This window comes from Haliotis cracherodii, unplaced genomic scaffold (assembly GCF_022045235.1).
Source record: "Haliotis cracherodii isolate W230 unplaced genomic scaffold, xgHalCrac1.p SCAF_28, whole genome shotgun sequence".
Classification (NCBI taxonomy): Eukaryota; Metazoa; Mollusca; class Gastropoda; order Lepetellida; family Haliotidae; genus Haliotis; species Haliotis cracherodii.
The window spans coordinates 2,999,618-3,021,832 of record NW_027266284.1 but is presented as its reverse complement, the minus strand read 5'-3'; the positions used below and the strand labels follow the sequence as shown (position 1 = coordinate 3,021,832).

Sequence of the window (22,215 nt, the reverse complement as noted above, 5' to 3'; positions counted from 1 at the left end):
TTGTTATGTGTCACCCACCTCTGTGTACAGGTACTTGTCATGTGTCACCTACCTCTGTGTGCAGGAACTTGTCATGTGTCACCTACCTCTGTGTGCAGGTAATTGTCATGTGTCACCCACCTCTGTGTGCAGGTCCGTGTCATGTGTCACCCACCTCTGTGTGCAGGTAATTGTCATGTGTCACCTACCTCTGTGTGCAGGTACTTGTCATGTGTCACTCACCTCTGTCTGCAGCTACTTGTCATGTGTCACCCACCTCTGTCTGCAGGTACTTGTCATGTGTCACCTACCTCTGTGTGCAGGTACTTGTCATGTGTCACCCACCTCCGTGTGCAGGTAATCGTCATGTATCACTCACCTGTGTGTGCAGGTACTTGTCATGTGTCACCTACCTCTGTGTGCAGCTACTTGTCATGTGTCACCCACCTCTGTCTGCAGCTACTCGTCATGTGTCACCCACCTCTGTGTTCAAGTACTTGTCATGTGTCACCCACCTCTTTGTGCAGGTCCGTGTCATGTGTCACCAGCCTCTGTATGCAGCTACTCGTCATATGTCACCCACCTCTGTGTGCAGGTACTCGTCATGTGTCACCCACCTCTGTGTGCAGGTACTCGTCATGTGTCACCCACCTCTGTGTGCAGGTACTCGTCATGTGTCACTCACCTCTGTGTGCAGCTACTCGTCATGTGTCACCCACCTCTGTGTGCAAGTACTTGTCATGTCTCACCCTCCTCTGTGTGCAGGACCGTGTCATGTGTCACCCACCTCTGTGTGCAGGTACTTGTCATGTGTCACCCACCTCTGTGTGCAGGTACTTGTCATGTGTCACCCACCTCTGTGTGCAGGTACTCGTCATGTGTCACCCACCTCTGTGTGCAGCTATTTGTCATGTGTCACCAGCCTCTGTGTGCAGGTACTTGTCATGTGTCACCCACCTCTGTGTGCAGCTACTTGTCATGTGTCACCCACCTCTGTGTGCAGGTACTTGTCATGTGTCACTCACCTCTGTGTGCAGGTACTTGTCATGTGTCACCCACCTCTGTGTGCAGGTACTTGTCATGTGTCACCCACCTCTGTGTGCAGGAACTTGTCATGTGTCACCCACCTCCGTGTGCAGGTACTTGTCATGTGTCACCAGCCTTTTTGTGCAGGTACTTGTCATGTGTCACACACCTCTGTGTGCAGGTACTTGTCATGTGTCACCAGCCTCTGTGTGCAGGTACTTGTCATGTGTCACCCACCTCTGTGTGCAGGTACTTGTCCTGTGTCACACACCTCTGTGTGCTGGTACTTGTCATTTGTCACCCACCTCTGTGTGCAGGTACTTGTCATGTTTCACCCATCTCTGTGTGCAGGTACTTGTCATGTGTCACCCACCTCTGTCTGCGGTACTTGTCATGTGTCACCCACCTCAGTGTGCAGGTACTTGTCATGTGTCACCGAGCTCTATGTTCAGTGCAGCTCTTTGTCATGTGTCACCCACCTCTGTCTGCGGTACTTGTCATGTGTCACCCACCTCTTTGTGCAGGTACACTTCTGCCTAGAAGTTCATTCCCCTTACATGCATTGGCAACGCGTTAAGCAACCCGTGTGCACCTCGTTGGTCACTCGTGTGGAACCCGTTTGCCACACGTGTGTTACCCGTTTGCAACGCGTTGAACACGGGTGTGCATCCCGTTCGTCACTTGTGTGCAACGTGTGTCACACTCATTAGAGGGGGAACAATCTTTTGACCAAAGGAGGACCCATGTTTAGCTGAACCTGGATAACAGGGAGATAACCTTTTGATTTCCTAACGAAAAATGTTAATACACATTTTATCATATGTACTTGCTGATGTCTCATTTCTAGATGTGATTTTGTTGGAAAATATGAGTACTGTTGTGGCTTCTACAAAAATGTTTTGCGATGGTGTTGAGAGATTACATGATCCGGTTAATGTTATTGCTATTCAAATGCTTTTTTGTGATTTGACATTAAACGTCTGTAGTACGACTCTCAGTGATCATGTTTATGAGGTTTGGTGGAGCATTGTTTTCATTGGACCCTAATTACTTTATGATGGCTGGGACTCTTTGTCTCAGCTCCATAGCCGTGACGCTGGGAAAGGGCAGCATTTAATTAATGAGAGTAGTATCATGGTATAACATTTATACTAAGTTATCCTATAATAATTAGATCTACATCAAGTGCTTTTATGAGTTATAATGGTGTAATATTTATACATCATTTCATATAATTATATTTAGCAAGTAATACTTATCATCAGGTAAAATGCATATATAAAATATCAGTAGTTTCAGTTATAGCTTTTTAGATAGATGCTAGCCTAAGGTAATGGGAGCGCATCTTCTAGACATACTATTCAATAAGACAAGAGTTACGTCTACATAGTTTAATAGATTTGAAGCTTTTAGATAAATGCTAGCCTAAGGTGTCAAGATCCCATCTCCCAGATAAAAGATATGTCTACATAGTCTTATAGATTACCTTGAACTATTTTATTTAAGTAAATCTGTCATCACCTATATTAGAATAACATTCAGCAATAACTTAAAATTTGACTCATTAAGGATTAGCCCTCATACAAGCTCGTCTATAAGGCATTAAGGATTAGCCCCAACACAAGCTCATCTATAGTGTCACCATAATCTCTTTCAAAGCATCCAGTAAATATGTCAACAAGATTAGTGCCAGTCCAACAGGATTAACAGGATAAAGTATTCCCCTCTGTCTAGCCATTCATTTAGCATAGGGCACAACCCATCGTGTATCAACCAATCACTTTCCATTTTATTGTTCTAATTTTTGTTAAATACATACAGTAACCTCTTGTTAGGACAGAGAAGGGGTTTGACTCTACCAAGCAGACCTCTCTCCCACAGCCCAGAGTGTTGTACCGACTCTCTGTGGCACCCTCAGTTATTTTCTAAGTATATTGTAAATTGTTAATTGTTCTTGTAAATAAAATTGTGATTAGTCTCCTGTGACTCCGGCTCTTTGCTGACTAATTCCCCAAGAAAACCAGCACGACTTTTGGAATGTATTGTTCACCCGGAACAGTCCATGATAATTTGGCGGAGAATCGTCGTTTTCGGAACCACATATCCAACCGTGATCATCTGATGGAATAACAAGCAAGCTGCATCTACTTCTGACCTCAACACTGGATTAAAGACAACCAACTCCTCCAAAGACACCAACAAAGGAAGAAAAAGTCTTCAAATATTGTAAGTAGAGCATTACATTGTTGAATACTTGTCTTTCTTTAATTTAGTACGGTACATACTAATAGGTGTAATGGCAAATATGGAGTCTGGTATGGAAAGTAACTTTGAAAGTGAAATTCCAACAGTGTCTTTAGTTACGCCCCTTGCCAAAAGTGTAATTCAGGCAAAATTTGGCACAAAAACAACAAATTGTTTAGTAGATACAGGGGCATCCATTTGTTGTATTTCGTCTGCTCTTCTTAGCACAGCTTTTGAAAACCTTTCTCTTGGAAACTCACCCTTTCCACAGGTTAAAGCTGTTGGCGGCGAATTGCATAAAGTGTTAGGTTCAGTTGTGTTAGATTTTGTCATTGAGGATCAGGAATTTTCTCAAAGATTCCATGTTCTGCCTACACTACCAGAGGCAGTGATACTAGGTGAAAACTTCCTTGATGACAATGATGCAGTCTTAGATTATAGCTGTCATTCCTTGATACTTAACAACAGCACCTCAGATAGGCAATATATCAATTTCATAGCCAATTCAGTGCAAGAGATTCGTGGATTAGCAAAAACAATAGATCAGATTTACATCCCCCCCTCAGAGTGAAATTCATTTCAAGGTTAGACTATCAGAGGTCAAAGAGGATTCCCTCATCGTCATTGAACCCATTGCTTCCCTCACTGCTCATTCTGAAGTAGCAGGCGGTAGAACTCTTTCGAAATCAAAAAGCAAAACTGCTACGTTTAGGCTTATGAATCCCTCCCAAGAAGAAAAGGTTCTTGACAAGGGTACAGTTGTAGGCAAATTTAGTTACATTGACAAAAACTATGTTTTTGAAATTGACTCTGACCAACCATCAATAAATACTGTTAACACTGACAATGAGAAGAAAGACCATGACACCAGGGACTATGTTAAAATTGCACAAGAATTAGGTTTTGATTTGACAAATACACAACTGACTCCAGACTACTTAGATTTTTGGGACAAAATAGAAACATTTTTTCAACGAGTCTTGCAGATTTAGGAAAGACTGACATGCACCAACATATCATTGACACTGGCAACCACCCACCCGTTAAGAGTAGACCATATCGCCAATCTCCTCATCTCCAAAAAGTCACCGAAGAACTTATAGATGATTTTCTGAAGTATGATTTGATCGAGGAGTCTACTTCTATGTATTCAGCTCCCATTATCCTAGTCAAGAAACGTGATGGCTCATATAGATTTGTTTGTGACTACAGAAAGTTGAATTCTGTCACCAATGTCTTGGCCTCTTCCTGTTTTTGATGATGTTGTTGATCACATCGCCAATGCCCAAGCTAAGATCTTCTCATCTTTAGACCTTGCTAATGGCTTCTTCCAAGTGCCATTACATGAAGATTCAAAGCATAAAACTGCTTTCGTCACCCATCAAGGCCTTTATCAATTCAAATGTTTGCCCCAAAGTTTGACAAATTCTCCACTTTGTTTTCAACAGCTCATGAGCAAAGTGCTTAGAAAATTGCTTTTTAAGGTTGCGGTGATCTACATTGATGATTTGATAATTTACAGCAAAAACTTTGAAGAGCATCTCCAACATTTTGACCAATTATTTTACTACCGGTATCTGAAACAGGCAAAATTAACACTAAAGCCATCCAAATGCAATTTTGCAACGGACAAAGTTTCTTTTCGGGGTCATGTTTTATCATGTGGAGGTGTTCAAGTTGATGACAAAAAGATTGAAGCAATTAGAACCTTTCCAGTGCCCAAATCACAAAAGCAGATTCGCTCCTTCTTAGGTCTCACAAACTTCTACAGGAAGTATGTGAAAAATTATGCTCACATAGCGCTTCCACTGATTGCTTTGCTAAAGAAGCATTCAGAGTCAGAAGTAGGAAAGTTCCAATGGTCACTTGAGTAATCAGGCATTCAACACACTCAAACATGCTATGAGTAATACACCTGTTCTGGCTTATCCAAGTTTTGACAAAGAATTTCTTCTCGCAACTGATGCCAGTGATATGAGCATAGGTTTTGTTTTGAGTCAAAGAGATAAGAAATATAATGAATATCCAATAGCTTTTGGTGGTAGAGCTCTTCATGGCAGCGAAAAGAACTGGAGCATTACAGAAAAGGAAGGCTTAGCTCTAGTTGAAGCCATTAGATCCTTTCGTCCATACCTTGCAAATTCCAAATTCACAGTCTACACTGATCATATAGCATTGAAATGGCTGAAATCCATCAAGGATGCCACAGGTACCTACACTTTTGACATTGTTCACCGCAGCGGCAAGGCCAATGGGAATGCCGATGCTCTGTCATGTAGGGAATATGAGGAAAATATTAACTGTAATGATCAGACAGAAGAAGATGCTGAGAAAACAGTCTTTTCAGTAACTTCAACTCAGCAAAGCAAATCAACTAACAGTACCACAATATTGCCAAACACTCATTCACCCTCACAGGTCACACAGACAAGTCAGACTGAGGATATTTGCACACCTATTGTCAATCACTTAGAATCAGACACACAGACAACACATTGGTCAGTCACCTTTGAATATGAAGAGGATTATCAGTCAGTACCAGTTAATGTTGTCGCAGCATTACATGCTACAAATGCTGATGTTACTCAAGACACACTGGTCGAAGTAAGTATAAAAGAACATCCAAATTTACGTCACCTACAAAGGATTTGTCCAGATTTCATCCAAATCTTTGACTACAAAGAGGAGGATGTCCTACCACAAAATGAAAAGGATCGTCAAAAGATTCTTATCGAAGCCAATACTTTTGAAATTGATGAAGGCATCCTATACAGATTCAAAGACAGAAAGGCCATGCAGACAAGTTCATTAAACAGCTGGCAGTCCCAAGAACCCTCAGGAATCAAGTCCTCCAATCCTACCATGACTCAGAGTTTGGCGGTTGCCACCCTGGGAAAGAAAGGATGCAGAACACCATGAGACCTAAGTACTACTGGCCCAAAATGTACAGCGATATTGCTACTTATGTCCAGACATGTGAGGTATGTCAACAGACCAAGAGGCACTACCATGGCAAGAAGGCACCACTTCGTCCACTACCTGTAGAAGAGGTCTTCACCCGATGGCACGTTGACATTCTCGGTCCCCTGCCAACAACACCAGACAAGTACAAGTACATTTTGGTCATCACAGATGCATCATCCAGATGGTGTGAAGCCTTTCCACTTCGGACCCAAGAAGCCAAAGAAGTAGCAGATGTTCTCGTCAGAGAAATATTTTGTCGGTATGGCGCTCCAAGGACCTTAATTTCAGACAGAGGTCAGAACTTCATGTCCAAACTCATCAAAGCAATTTGTGAACTTTTGGCAATTAAATTTACCCATACCAGCCCATACCATCCTCAAACAAACAGCTGTGTAGAAAGGCTCAATTCCTATATCAATCAGTCACTAAGAGCCTATTGTAACAAGTCTCAAAATGATTGGCCCCGTTTTATTCCTGGCATCATGATGGCCTATCAGATGGCCCCAAAAATCGTCAACACAAAAATCCCCATACGTTATGCTTTTTGGCCGAGAAATGAGAGTTCCACAAGATGTAGCATTAATTCCAAAAGAAAATTTAGGCCACAACAACAAAAGTTATCTTTCAAATTTGCTAGAGGAGCTTGAATTCACCAGAACAATTGCAGCTGAAAACAATGCTCGGGTTAAGGAGGTGTATTCAGAACAATATAATCGAAAGGCTAAAGAACCTGAATTCACCCCAGGTCAAAGAGTTTGGCTTTACTGTCAAAAAGTTGAAAAAGGCCTTTCCAACAAATTAACCAAAAAGTGGTATGGTAGCTATTATATCATCCATACAGGTCCAAATTATACCTACAAACTACGCCGAAGTTCTGAACCCAACCAAAGCAAACCATACTGCGAATTGAACTAAAACTGTACCAAAGCGAATCTAACCGTATCGCGAATCGAAATGAACCGAATTGAACCGAACCATATCGCAAACCATACTGCGAATTGAACCAAAACCGTACCAAAGCAAATCAAACAATATAGCGAACCGAATGAAACCAAACCTTATCGCATTGAACCGAATTGAAACGAACGAAAATCGAAGCGAAACAAACCAAATTGAAATAAAGCAAACCTAACAACCGAGGTGAACCAAAACAAAGAAAAGGCAAACCAAAAAGTTACGAAAACTAACAAGTAATTCTAAAAAGGATATACATAAGTTCTAACACTTTACTAATTGTATACCTTATTAGTGTAATTAGTCACTGCACTTGTTATATGCACATGCCCATATATGTATAATGCATCTAATGATAGTATCCAAAAATAGGATATTTTTCTAATGATACACTTTTGTAATTTGCCACCAATACATTCTTCCTGGTCATGACACCATTTGGTAATGCATGTGTGCTTAATAATGTACTGATATTTTTTTTTACATCATAATTATCATATTTGTTTTATTTTCTAGTTATTACAGACAAACTGAGGAAGTATGGATACTATTTATATATGACATATTATTTGAACATGCTAACTCTCTTTTTCTTTGTTTTCCATGTAAAACCTCTATAACGGATAATGGACACAGCCAACTATCCTAAAAACTCAAACCAGGATGTGGAACTCAAGGCCTCCTACAATACCCATAAAACAACCAGTACAGAGTGCCAAGACAAGCCAGCTCCACATCCAGACTCCCCGATGACAGCAGAAAGAACCTTTTCATTATGTTTCCTTATATCAAAGAGACTCTATAATAATTGTTATTTACCATACTACCAGTTTAACTTAATACATTGTCCATCTAAGCCATAATTATTTTAATTTTTACACGTTTGGGGTCCAAACTTTTTCAGACGGAGGGGAAGTTATCATTGCATAACATTTATACTAAGTTATCCTATAATAATTAGATCTTCATCAAGTGCTTTTATGAGTTATAATGGTGTAATATTTATACATATAATTATAGTTTAGCAAGTAATACTAATCATCAGGTAAAATGCATATATAAAATATCAGTAGTTTCAGTTATAGCTTTTTAGATAGATGCTAGCCTAAGGTAATGGGAGCGCATCTTCTAGACATACTATTCAATAAGACAAGGGTTACGTCTACATAGTTTAATAGATTTGAAGCTTTTAGATAAATGCTAGCCTAAGGTGTCAAGATCCCATCTCCCAGATAAAAGATATGTCTACATAGTCTTATAGATTACCTTGAACTATTTTATTTAAGTAAATCTGTCATCACCTATATTAGAATAACATTCAGCAATAACTTAAAATTTGACTCATTAAGGATTAGCCCTCATTCAAGCTCGTCTATAGGGCATTAAGGATTAGCCCCAACACAAGCTCATCTATAGTGTCACCATAATCTCTTTCAAAGCATCCAGTAAATATGTCAACAAGATTAGTGCCAGTCCAACAGGATTAACAGTATTCCCCTCTGTCTAGCCATTCATTTAGCATAGGGCACAACCCATCGTGTATCAATCAATCACTTTCCATTTTATTGTTCTAATTTCTGTTGAATACAGTCAGTAACCTCTTGTTAGTAATCCCTAAACCTAATAAACCAGCTAATCAAGCTAACTCATATAGACCAATATCCCTAACTTCAAACTTATGTAAAGTAATGGAATCAATGGCTAAAAATAGATTACAACATTACTTAACCCAAAATAACATCATAAACCCAGATCAAAGCGGTTTCACTCCTGGCCGCTCAACCCTAGATAACCTCGCCCGACTAGAACAAGATATTAAGACAGGACAACTAAATAAACAATATACCACAGGCATCTTCTTAGACTTCTCTAAAGCTTTCGACATGGTATGGCACGATGGGCTAATACAAAAACTTTAAAAAATAGGACTCAAAGGTCAGATAATAAACTACATCCAGGACTTCCTAAACAATCGTAAAATAACCGATGGTATAGACCAAACTCTATCGGACCAATGTCCCCTAGAAAATGGCACTCCACAGGGCAGTATCCTCAGCCCCACCCTCTTCAATATAATGATAAACGATCTATTCGAGGGTCTATCCCCTAAAGTAAACACATCAAAATTCGCGGATGATGGAGCCATCTGGATCCGCACTAAAAGCATGAAAATGGCCAAAAATCTACTCCAAAAATCTCTTAATAAAATACAACAATGGGCTGACAAATGGGGCTTCTCCCTTAACTCAGAAAAAACAACAGGAATAGTATTTAAACATAAAAACATGAAACCCGCCTCCCCAATCCTCCAGCTAAACAATCAAACAATCAAATTTCAAAAACAAACCAAATTCTTAGGACTTATTTTCGATGAACATCTCACCTGGGATGCTCACATCTAAAACCTAACAACTAAATGCAGTAAAGACCTAAACACTCTAAGATGCCTAACTGGCTCTAACTGGGGAGCCTCCAAAGATACTCTCCTCTCTCTCTACATATCCCTAATTAGATCAAAACTAGACTACGGCTGCGCCATATACAACACCCTAAACAACTCTCTAAAAAACTTGACTCAATACAATATCAGGCTCTCAAACTCATTACACGCACCCAACATGGCACCTCCTACACCTCACTTCAGGCCTTAACAGGAGAAATGCCACTAAGTCTACGCAGGGAACAGCTAAGCTTACAATTTCTGGGCCGTGTCCCAATCAAACCCTCTCATCCAAAACTTAATAAACCAAAACATCAGCCCCAAAAACCAAGCTCTAGCTCGTAAACACCCCTTACTTACCCCAATATCCCAAAGAATAACAAACTACCTAAATGAACACCAAATTAAAAATCTTAAACAAAACTGCAAACAATCAAATATCTTCACCCCTAAACTTAAAATACCCAAAATAGACACAACACTAGCTAGCCAAATAAATAAACAAACCGACCCAAACATAGCTAAAACTACCACACTAGCATACATACACAAAAATTGGCCAAATTGGTGTCACATTTACACGGACGGATCCTCAGATCCGACCTCCAAACACACGGGTTTCGGAGTCCATACCACACAACCAACTAAAACCACACAATCCTTCCGACTCCCAAATAACCAATCAATATTCACGGCAGAACTAATGGGCATGGCCTCAGCCCTCCACAATCAAGAATCCAAAAACCACCAAAAAATCCTAATACTTACTGACTCCCTAAGTGGACTACAAGCCCTCCAAAACAAAAATACCAAAAACCGACCTAAATTAATAAATCAAATACTTAAAAGCTCCAACGACCTAACTAAGGCAGGCAAACAAATAACCTTCTTGTGGATACCCGCCCACGTAGGAATATACGGTAATGAAAACGCCGATAAAGCAGCTAAACTATCCCTCAAAATCCCAGAAATAAGCTTAAACTTACCCATCTCAAAATCAGAAATTAAAAGTGTAAACAAACAAAAAATCACAAAAAAATGGCATATCCTATATCTAAACTCAAACAGCCAAATCAAAAGAGTGCTCAGCAAACCACTAACCAAACCAAAAATTCTCCATCCATAAAAAAAAATCGACAGAGTAATCACTAAACTCCAAACAGGACACACCAACCTAAATAACAACCTAAAAAAAACTTAAAAACACACTACAGGTAACTGCCCACACTGCAAACAACCAGAAACCCCAGAACACGCACTCATCCACTGCACACACTACCTAACACATCGAACCGCATTACAAACCACCCTCAATCTAAACAAGGCTCTCACTCTAGAAGCAATACTAAACCCACAAAATAAACTAGAAAACTTCAAGGCCTTAGGCGTATTCTTAATCAAAACGGAACTAATAAAACGCATCTAAAACCATAATAACCTACCAAATCAAAATCACATAAACAAACAATCATCCACCATACCCAGCTCCCTTAGTTCTCCTCCCCAACGCCATCGGCATCTATTCCAAATCTCAAAATTCCCAAATTCTATATAAGCAACCCCTAAAGCCCCCTCTTGGGTTGCACAGACCACCCTCGCCCCTTTCGGAAACACATTAAATGGCCTGGCCGGGCCCGTGTGCGAAATACGCATCAGTCGGAAAGCGCACTTTAAATCTCCAAAGTAAGTAAGTAAGTAAGTAAGTACTTGTTAGGACAGAGAAGGGGTTTGACTCTCTTACCAAGCAGACCTCTCTCCCACAGCCCAGAGTGTTGTACCGACTCTCTGTGGCACCCTCAGTTATTTTCTAAGTATATTGTAAATTTTTAATTGTTCTTGTAAATAAAATTGTGATTAGTCTCCTGTGACTCCGGCTCTTTGCTGACTAATTCCCCAAGAAAACCAGCACGACTTTTGGAATGTATTGTTCACCCGGAACAGTCCATGATAATTTGGCGGAGAATCGTCGTTTTCGGAACCACATATCCAACCGTGATCATCTGATGGAATAACAAGCAAGCTGCATCTACTTCTGACCTCAACACTGGATTAAAGACAACCAACTCCTCCAAAGACACCAACAAAGGAAGAAAAAGTCTTCAAATATTGTAAGTAGAGCATTACATTGTTGAATACTTGTCTTTCTTTAATTTAGTACGGTACATACTAATAGGTGTAATGGCAAATATGGAGTCTGGTATGGAAAGTAACTTTGAAAGTGAAATTCCAACAGTGTCTTTAGTTACGCCCCTTGCCAAAAGTGTAATTCAGGCAAAATTTGGCACAAAAACAACAAATTGTTTAGTAGATACAGGGGCATCCATTTGTTGTATTTCGTCTGCTCTTCTTAGCACAGCTTTTGAAAACCTTTCTCTTGGAAACTCACCCTTTCCACAGGTTAAAGCTGTTGGCGGCGAATTGCATAAAGTGTTAGGTTCAGTTGTGTTAGATTTTGTCATTGAGGATCAGGAATTTTCTCAAAGATTCCATGTTCTGCCTACACTACCAGAGGCAGTGATACTAGGTGAAAACTTCCTTGATGACAATGATGCAGTCTTAGATTATAGCTGTCATTCCTTGATACTTAACAACAGCACCTCAGATAGGCAATATATCAATTTCATAGCCAATTCAGTGCAAGAGATTAGTGGATTAGCAAAAACAATAGATCATGTGTAAGAAGGCTGTTGCATAAGTCTACACAGGGAACAGCTAAAGCTTAAATTTCTGGGCCGCGTCCCAATCAAACCCTCTCATCCAAAACTTAATAAACCAAAACATCAGCCCCCAAAACCAAGCTCTAGCTCGTAAACACCCCTTACTTACCCCAATATCCCAAAGAATAACAAACTAGTCAGCAGCTTTCCTCCTGGCTATGGATGTGGAACACAGGCTTTAGGGTTACATATGCATCTTGTTATCATTGTATTTTAATGCGATTTGAATATTATTCTTTACTATTGTACTTACTTCATGTTTTAAATGAGACGTTTTATATTTATATGTCACCACAAATTACAATTATTGCTTGTAAGCTCAACAAAATTGAGAAATACTCTAAAAGATATGACTAGTAAACCATTAATGTACGTTGAAAAATATATATTGTATATATTGTAAATGCCAGACTGATGTATCTAGGATCAAGAAGATACATGGACAGCAGCGCTGGGAATTTATTCAACAAGCCCGTGAAAACAACACTGCTTTAGCTCAATGCTTACCACTCCTGGCGGCCATTATGCAACGGCCATCTTACACATGATCTATTGTTTCTGCTCATCCACAAAAATAGGTCTTAAAGGTCAAATAATTAACTACATCCAAAGTTTCCTAACAAACCGCAAAATCACCGTGGGCATAGACGAAACGCTATCGGACCATGTCCCCTAGAAAATGGCACTCCCCAGGGCAGCATCCTAAGCCCAACACTCTTCAATATTATGATTAACGATCTATTCGAAGGACTATCCCCCAAGGTAAACACATCAAAATTCGCGGATGATGGAGCCCTCTGGATCCGCACTAAAAGCATGAAAATGGCCCAAAACTTACTACCAAAATCACTAAATAAAATACAAAAATGGGCTGACAAATGGGGCTTCTCCCTAAACTCAGAAAAAAACACAGGAATAGTATTTAAACACAAAAATATGCAACCCGCCTCCCTTAACCTCCAACTAAACAACAAAGCAAACAAATTCCAAAAACAAACCAAATTCCTAGGATCAATCTTCGATGAACATCTCACCTGGGATGCTCACATTAAAAACCTAGTAACCAGATGCAGCAAAGACCTAAACACGTTAAGATGCCTAACCGGCACCAACTGGGGGGCCTCTAAAAACACCCTCCTCTCACTCTATATATCACTAATTAGATCCAAACTAGACTATGGCAGTGCCATTTACGACACCTTAAACAACTCTCTCCCTTAAACTAGTCTCAATCCAGTATCAGGCCCTAAAACTAATCACACGAACTCAACATGGCACCTCCTCCACCTCACTCCAGGCCTTAACAGGAGAAATGCCACTTAAACTAGGTAGGGAACAACTTACCCTAAACTTCCGGGCCGCGTCCCAATCAAACCCTCTAATCGAAAACTTAATAAAAAACAATATCAGCCCTAGAAACCAAGCCCTAGCCCGGAAACATCCACTACTTACTCCAATTTCCCAAAGAATAACCAATTACCTAAATGAACACAAAATAAATAATCTTAAACAAAACAATAAATCTGGATGATTTATTGTTTTGTTTAACATTATTTATTTTGTGATCTTCACTCCAAAACTTAAAATACCAAAAATAGACACAACACTAGCCGGTACACTAAACAGACCGATCCTAACATCGCTAAAACCACCACACTAGCATACATACATGAAAATTGGCCAAATTGGTGTCACATATACACAGACGGATCCTCAGATCCGATCTTAAAACACACAGGTTTCGGAGTCCACATCGCACAACCAACCAAAAACACACAATCTTACCGACTCCCAAACAACCAATCCCTATTAACGGCAGAACTAATGGGCATGGCCTCAGCACTACACAATCAGCAATCTAAAAAACACCAAAAGATCCTCATCCTAACCGACTCCCTCAGTGGACTACAAGCCCTAAAAAATAAAAACACTAAAAACCGCCCCAAACTAATAAATCAAATACTCAATAGCTCAAACAACTTAACTAAGGCAGGTAAACAAAAAGAGTTCATTCGGATCCCCGCCCACGTAGGAATCTTTGGAAATGAAAAGGCAGATAAAGCAGCAAAACTATCCCTTTTAACTCCCAGAAATAAGCTTAAACTTACCCAGCTCAAAATCAGAAATCAAAAGTGTCACTAAACAAAAAATCACCAAAAAATGGCAAAATATATACCAAAACTCAAATAGCCAAATCAGGAAAGTACTAAACAAAAAAACCTAAATAACCAAAAATACTACACCCATCCAAAAAAATCGACAGAATAATCACTAAACTACAAACAGGCCACGCCAAACTAAATAATCACCGTAAAATAGCTAATCTACACACAACAGGAAACTGCCCACATTGCAAACAACAAGAAACACCAGAACACGTACTCATTCACTGCACACACTACCAAACACACCGAACAACACTACAGACCACCCTAAATCTTAAAACCGGACTTACACTAGAATCAATCCTAAATCCACAAAATAAATTGGAAAAATTCAAAGCCTTAGGCATATACCTAATAAAAACAGGATTAATTAGTCGCATTTAAACCCCAAATAAAATATTGAAACCAAAAGTACCTTATCTAACAACCACCCAACACACAAAGCTCCCTTAGTTCGTCACCCACCCACTCTTGGCATTCTTTCCAAATCTCAAAATTTCAAAATTACTATATAAGCAACCCCTAAAGCCCCCCTCCTGGGTTGCACAAACTAACTTTTCCCCTTTTTCGGAAACACATTAAATGGTCTGGCCGGGCCCGTGTGCGAAATACGCTGCAGCTGGAAAGCGCAAGTAAAATCTCCAATATAAGTAAGTAAGTAAGTAAGCAGAGGTGGTGACGCATGATAAATAGTTGAATTAACATTAGATAAGGTTGAGAATTAATTGTGTTGTTTTAATACATCTTAGACAGGTGAGTCGTCTGCTCGATGATAACCAGCCTACTCATATTTTTACCCTGTTCCCCAGTGTTGGAAAGTGTGTCGTCTGCTACTCCAGCTGGAGCCATCTGGTAACAATTAAACACAAGCTGTCAATATACAATACAGTATAATACATCAAGATGGCAGTTTCCATGTAACGATTACGTATTTCTAAGAAACTTAAAGATATGTACAATATCTAGATATATGTATCTTTAATTTGCTTAGAAATACTTTATCTTTACATGAAAACTGTCATCTTGATGTATTATTCTGTTTTGTATATTGACAGCTGGTGATTGAGCCGTGATTGCTGACAATGAACAGTTTTCAATGCCTTTGTACAACGACAACATGTGACTATCGGACTCAAAAATTTCATATTTGTATCTATGATATTAAATTAAATATATTGACTTTATTAGGTTCAATAAATTTACTAACAAATATACCTATTACGCATTGAGCGATTATCTCCTTTAGCTGTATGCGTAGTATAGAGCTTTATCAGGCGTGACCTTGCAATGCTGTACATCGTATCTTATTCAAGCTGTAATCACTGAGAGTGAGTGATTATCTCCCTTACCTGAATAGCTCTTTTGCGCACTACCTTTGCAATGTATCGTATGTTATTCAGGCAGCCAGCGAGAATGGTTCTAGGGAGGAATTAAAGGGGCATTGATCTAACCCAATCCCCGGACTGGTTGTTGCCTTCGTTATTGTTTTTCCCCCGTGCGTACCCGGATGATACGCAACGCAACTGAGCGTGACCAGAGACTGGGCTACCGTCTGCAAGGACAGCTAAATAAACTTGGAGGCTGGAGGCAATATATGTTTTTCGCATTTTTGAACACTCATTGGTTAACTGTGATCTATAAAGATTTCGACAAAGGGTCCATGTTAATTAACTTCTTCAGCCTAAACAAACACACAAAAAAGAACGGCGGAGCTCATCGGAAGTCGTCATTTAGAAATACCCTAGATGGTTAGAGCATTTTCGGATTTCGTATTGCGTCGATAATACAATTACTACTTCCTTGTTGTCATCCACGTTTTCTCGTCTAACCCTACACTTGTGTATTCGTCGTCATTCACTTGATGCTCAGTCAATGAATTTATTACTGGCACAATTAGTGGTAGCACCACTTAGATTACCTGACAAAGGTTCCCATTTGGCATTTATTGTGTCTGGGGTAATTATTCAATCTAAATCCAGGTTTGAAGTGAGGTGAAATGTGTGTTATGTAATTAACACGTGGCAGCCCAGCAAGAGGTGAATGATCAGTTGATTTACTTTTTTTTGTAAACCCACAAAGATACCTACATTTCCTAATTATCTCGAAAACTGTATTTCATTTTGTTGATCAATGTGACCATACGCCCTTGTTACTACCCATAAAAGTGACTAACGCGCTTACGAATGGCACAGCAGAGGTCGCGAACTAGTCTGGATTTCTGCTATACATCTGGGTACTCACTATGAAAAAAAACAATAACAAAGGCAACAACCAGTCCCGGGGAATTGCTTTAGATGTGTGCCCCTTTAAGGTCAAGCATGTAACGCGCACTCAGCCCTTCTCCCTTCACACTGCTATTGCAAATTATTGTTCAACTCGATTAAATACCAGGCTTCTATGAAGCATGGCAATGTTCAATAAACAACACATGTAAAACAACGGGTTTGATATCAGCTATGTGTAATAAGTTGTCTTCACAATCACATGTATGGTGCTTGCTGTGCAGATTTGAGCACAGTTTTAAGTAGTTCACTGTATGTAAAATATGATTCATACCGTTTCATACGGCGATATATGGTTCTGCATGGTTTATTTTATTGACAGTTGTTTTAACTTCCTGCAGAAATTATACACCCGTATCAGTTCTTTGCTTCTGGATACATGGGAAATCAACATGTTGGCCTGTAGTTTGCAATTATTCTCCTGAAAAATAATTCGGTTGCATGATATATTCACGATGTTTGTCTCGAACATGGTAACATTCTTCTAAACATACTAATTAGTCTTCAAATTTAAGCCGGAAGTAATCACAACAAAAACCCAGTTAACCAAACGGAACCGTACACAAGAGTAGCGAGTGGGTGAGTGGGGTTTAACGCCGCATTGAATAGTATAATTCAAGTTATATCACGGCGTGTCAGCTTGATGTAGAAGGAAAGCCCGAAGTGATGCAGGTATTAGACGTTCACAACTTTGGTGAAACCCATGAGCACGGGTACAGTGCTGACAACATAATCGGGGCGAACCGGGATGCGAACACACTCTCATGGGTTTCTGGCGTGCCCAAGGGACACCACTCTGCATAGCGAATTGCAGCCTATAAGGCGACTTTGGCCAACCGTGCCCCCGTACACAACTGTAACAAACTATCATACTACAAAGATGTTGAAGATGAGATATGTATGGTGTTTTTTAAAGAAAACAAGGTGCTCAAAGTGAAGCCCTTTTCCCTCTACATTCTCAACATAGTCTCTATAAAAAGTGTTTGGCTTGTGTTCGGTCCGACTTGGCCCGGGCTGTCAAAATGAACTTTAAACACACAGATGTATCATCAATGTAGAGGGAAAAGGGCTTCACTTTGAGCACCAAGTTTTCTTTACATACCACGATCTGAGACTATAAAGTGGTATATAGGCAGATATAATATCATTTTCTCTTGGAACATCTATAAGATGTACAGCTAAATGTATTTACCAAAAGAAAGAATCTACGTTTTTACTTCATTAAATAAACATTCACTCATTGAACATCTCCAACAGTTTTGTCCATGTTGAGATGCACTGAAATGGTTAGTTCACTTGTTACATTTATATAGAACAGAACGATATTTGTGATTAAATATGATTGTGGATACATTTACCTTGGTTATATTTTAAAATACAACAAAAGCTGACAGACAATGAGAATGTAGAGGGGAAAGGGCTTCACTTTGAGCACCTTGTTTTCTTTAAATACGATGTACTGTGACAGTATAAAGTGTTTTATAGGTAGATACAATACTAAGCTACAGATATTAACACATTTGATGATACATCTGTGTGTATTATTGATTTTGACAGCCCGGGACAAGTCGGACCGAGCACAAGCCAAACACTTCTGATAGAGACTATGTTTAGAATGAAGAGGGAAAAGGGCTTCATTATGAGCACATTGTTTTCTTTAAAAACCGCGATCTGAGACACTATAAAGAGATATTAAGGTAGATATAATACTAATCTATAGGTGTGAATCCATTTCATGTTACATCTGTGAGGTTTAAGTTGATTTTAACAGCCCGGACCAAGTCGGACCCAACACTTGTGAGACTGTTGAGAGTATGGGGAGAAGAGGTCTACTTTAACCAACGTGTCTGCTTTATACACGATGAACAGTGACATTATTAAGTGGTATTTACATAGAGGTGAGGTGACTCTAGGAGATTTAACGTGCGCTTTCCGACTAATAGCGTATTTCGCACACGGGAGGCACTTTATACTATTGGGAGAAAAAAAAAGCGTAATGAATAAATAAAGAAGTGAGCTAATCTAATAAAGCTGCGGGGGGTGGGGGTTTGGTAGGGTGGGAGTGGGTGGTGAAAAAGTACTCAATAATATGGAAAAGGTTGGGCATGGGTTGGAGGGGAGGGGGTCAAGCGTGGGAAGGCACGGCGTCGGCGGGCGAGCGTGTGGCTAGAAGACTAGTGACGGTGTCCTTGAAGGAGTCTCTTTGTCAGCTTCTCTTCCTGGGGGTTGGGATTCTGGTAGAGACTCTTTGCAAGGAGGGCGGTGGTGTTGGCGATGAAGTGTTACATAGATATAGTACTATCCTATAAATACTTGTCATGTGTCACCTACCTCTGTGTGCAGGTACTTGTCATGTGTCACCCATCTCTGTGTGCAGGTACTCGTCATGTGTCACCCACCTCTGTGTGCAGGTACTTGTCATGTGTCACCCACCTCTGTGTGCAGGTACTCGTCATGTATCACCCACCTCTGTGTGCAGGTACCTGTCATGTGTCACCCACCTCTGTGTGCAGGTACTTGTCATGTGTCACCCACCTCTGTGTGCAGGTACTCGTCATGTATCACCCACCTCTGTGTGCAGGTACCTGTCATGTGTCACCCACCTCTGTCTGCAGGTACTTGTCATGTGTCACCTACCTCTGTGTGCAGGTACTTGTCATGTGTCACTCACCTCTGTGTGCAGGTACTTGTCATGTGTCACCCACCTCTGTCTGCAGGTACCTGTCATGTGTCACCCACCTCTGTGTGCAGGTACTCGTTATGTATCACCCACCTCTGTATGCAGGTACTTGTCATGTGTCACCCACCTCTGTCTGCAGGTACTTGTCATGTGTCACCCACCTCTGTGTGCAGGTCTGTGTCATGTATCACCCACCTCTGTGTGCAGGTACTTGTCATGTGTCACCCACCTCTGTGTGCAGGTACTTGTCATGTGTCACCCACCTCTGTCTGCAGGTACTTGTCATGTGTCACCCACCTCTGTGTGCAGGTCTGTGTCATGTATCACCCACCTCTGTGTGCAGGTACTTGTCATGTGTCACCCACCTCTGTGTGCAGGTACTTGTCATGTGTCACCCACCTCTGTGTGCAGATACTTGTCATGTGTCACCCACCTCTGTGTGCAGCTACTTGTCATGTGTCACCCACCTCTGTGTGCAGGTACTCGTCATGTGTCACCTACCTCTGTGTGCAGGTACTTGTCATGTGTCACCCACCTCTGTGTGCAGGTACTTGTCATGTGTCACCCACCTCTGTGTGCAGGTCCGTGTCATGTATCACCCACCTCTGTGTGCAGGTACTTGTCATGTGTCACCCACCTCTGTGTGCAGGTACTCGTCATGTGTCACCCACCTCTGTGTGCAGGTACTTGTCATGTGTCACCCACCTCTGTCTGCAGGTACTTGTCATGTGTCACCCACCTCTGTGTGCAGATACTTGTCACCGAGAAACCCGGAGTAGCGCCGACGGATGAAACGACCAAGCGAGTAGTGTTGTTTCATTCCTTCCTGAAAGCCAGTTTTCAGCAATATAACATTTGTAAATGTATCTTTATTTTAAGAGGGTGAGGTATTTTAGAGCAGCGCCGTGACGTACCATGGTGAGCCATCCTAGTCCCTGGGGCCAGTACTTCTCGATGGTGTTCGGGTTGTTGGGGTACGTCCTGAAGGGACTACGGTCACCATGTCGGTATACCTGTGTGTAAAGAGAGGTCTAGAAATAGTATACACTGGCAAACTGAAAGAGGTTCTTCCAATTAATGAGAGTCAATCGTCTGTACAATGGGGTTTACCAGTTGTTAGCTGCTGTGGGTGGATGTTTCTGCATGATAAACTTAATAACTCGGAACAGAATGCCATATAACTTCAGGCTTTGTGTGAAAACAAGTAAGTTGATATTTGCGTGTACTTCAGTAGAACGTGTTACAAAACACAATGACGTAGTAGAACGCATGTTCTATCGGTAAACTTTACCAACTCAACACGGTCTGGTGATACCATTACTGCAGTCAAAACTCAGTACACGGTCAAGCGATACCATTACTGTAGTCAACACTCACTACACGGTCTAGTGATACCACTACTGCAGTCAACACTCAGGACACGGTCAAGTGATACCATTACTGCAGTCAACATAGTCTCTATCAGAAGTGTTTGGCTTGTGCTCGGTCCGACTTGTCCCGGGCTGTCAAAATCAATTATACACACAGATGTATCATCAAATGTGTTAATATCTGTAGCTTAGTATTGTATCTACCTATAAAACACTTTATACTGTCACAGTACATCGTATTTAAAGAAAACAAGGTGCTACAGTAATGGTATCACTAGACCGTGTACAGAGTGTTGACTGCAGTAATGGTATCATATCACCAGACCGTGTCCTGGGTGTTGACTGCAGTAATGGTATCACTAGACCGTGTCCTGGGTTTTGACTGCAGTAATGGTATCACTAGACCGTGTCCTGGGTGTTGACTGCAGTAATGGTATCACTAGACCGTGTCCTGGGTGTTGACTGCAGTAATGGTATCACCAGACCGTGTCCTGGGTGTTGACTGCAGTAATGGTATCACTAGACCGTGTCCTGGGTTTTGACTGCAGTAATGGTATCACTAGACCGTGTCCTGGGTGTTGACTGCAGTAATGGTATCACTAGACCGTGTCCTGGGTGTTGACTGCAGTAATGGTATCACCAGACCGTGTCCTGGGTGTTGACTGCAGTAATGGTATCACTAGACCGTGTCCTGGGTGTTGACTACAGTAATGGTATCATATCACCAGACCGTGTACAGAGTGTTGACTGCAGTAATGGTATCACCAGACCGTGTCCTGGGTGTTGACTGCAGTAACGGTATCACTAGACCGTGTACAGAGTGTTGACTACAGTAATAGTATCACTTGACTGTGTACAGATTGTTGACTGCAGTAATGGTATCACTAGACCGTGTCCTGGGTGTTGACTACAGTAATGGTATCACTAGACCACGTATAGAGTGTTGACTGCAGTAATGGTATCACCAGACCGTGTACAGAGTGTTGACTGCAGTAATGGTATCACTAGACCGTGTCCAGGGTGTTGACTACAGTATTGGTATCATATCACCTGACCGTGTACAGAGTGTTGACTGCAGTAATGGTATCACCAGACAGTGTACAGAGTGTTGACTGCAGTAATGGTAGTTGACTGCAGTAATAGTATCACTAGACCGTGTACAGAGTGTTGACTGCAGTAATGGTATCACCAGACCGTGTACAGAGTGTTGACTGCAGTAATGGTATCACTAGACCGTGTCCTGGGTGTTGACTACAGTAATGGTATCATATCACCAGACCGTGTACAGAGTCTTGACTGCAGTAATGGTACCACCAGACCATGTACAGAGTGTTGACTACAGTAATGGTATCACCAGACCGTGTACAGAGTGTTGACTGCAGTAATGGTAGTTG

The 22,215-nt window shown here is 40.9% G+C and overlaps 2 protein-coding genes across 2 annotated transcripts in view; one reads left to right on the top strand and one right to left on the bottom strand.

Annotated features, from left to right (window-relative positions):
* The window catches only part of LOC139473380 (prostatic acid phosphatase-like), a 45,563-nt gene that overhangs the window by 16,616 nt on the left and 6,732 nt on the right, over positions 1 to 22,215 (bottom strand). The window contains exons 2-3 of the mRNA XM_071255936.1: positions 20,366 to 20,464; positions 20,191 to 20,277 (exon numbers count right to left, since the gene is read on the bottom strand). Coding sequence (XP_071112037.1) covers positions 20,191 to 20,277; positions 20,366 to 20,464 — 186 coding nt within the window. The remainder of the gene's footprint in view (positions 1 to 20,190; positions 20,278 to 20,365; positions 20,465 to 22,215) is intronic.
* LOC139473379 (calpain-7-like) overlaps positions 16,434 to 22,215 on the top strand; it is a 366,786-nt gene continuing 361,004 nt past the window's right edge. Inside the window, exon 1 of the mRNA XM_071255934.1 lies at positions 16,434 to 16,445. The gene's annotated coding sequence lies outside the window, so the exon portion shown is untranslated. The remainder of the gene's footprint in view (positions 16,446 to 22,215) is intronic.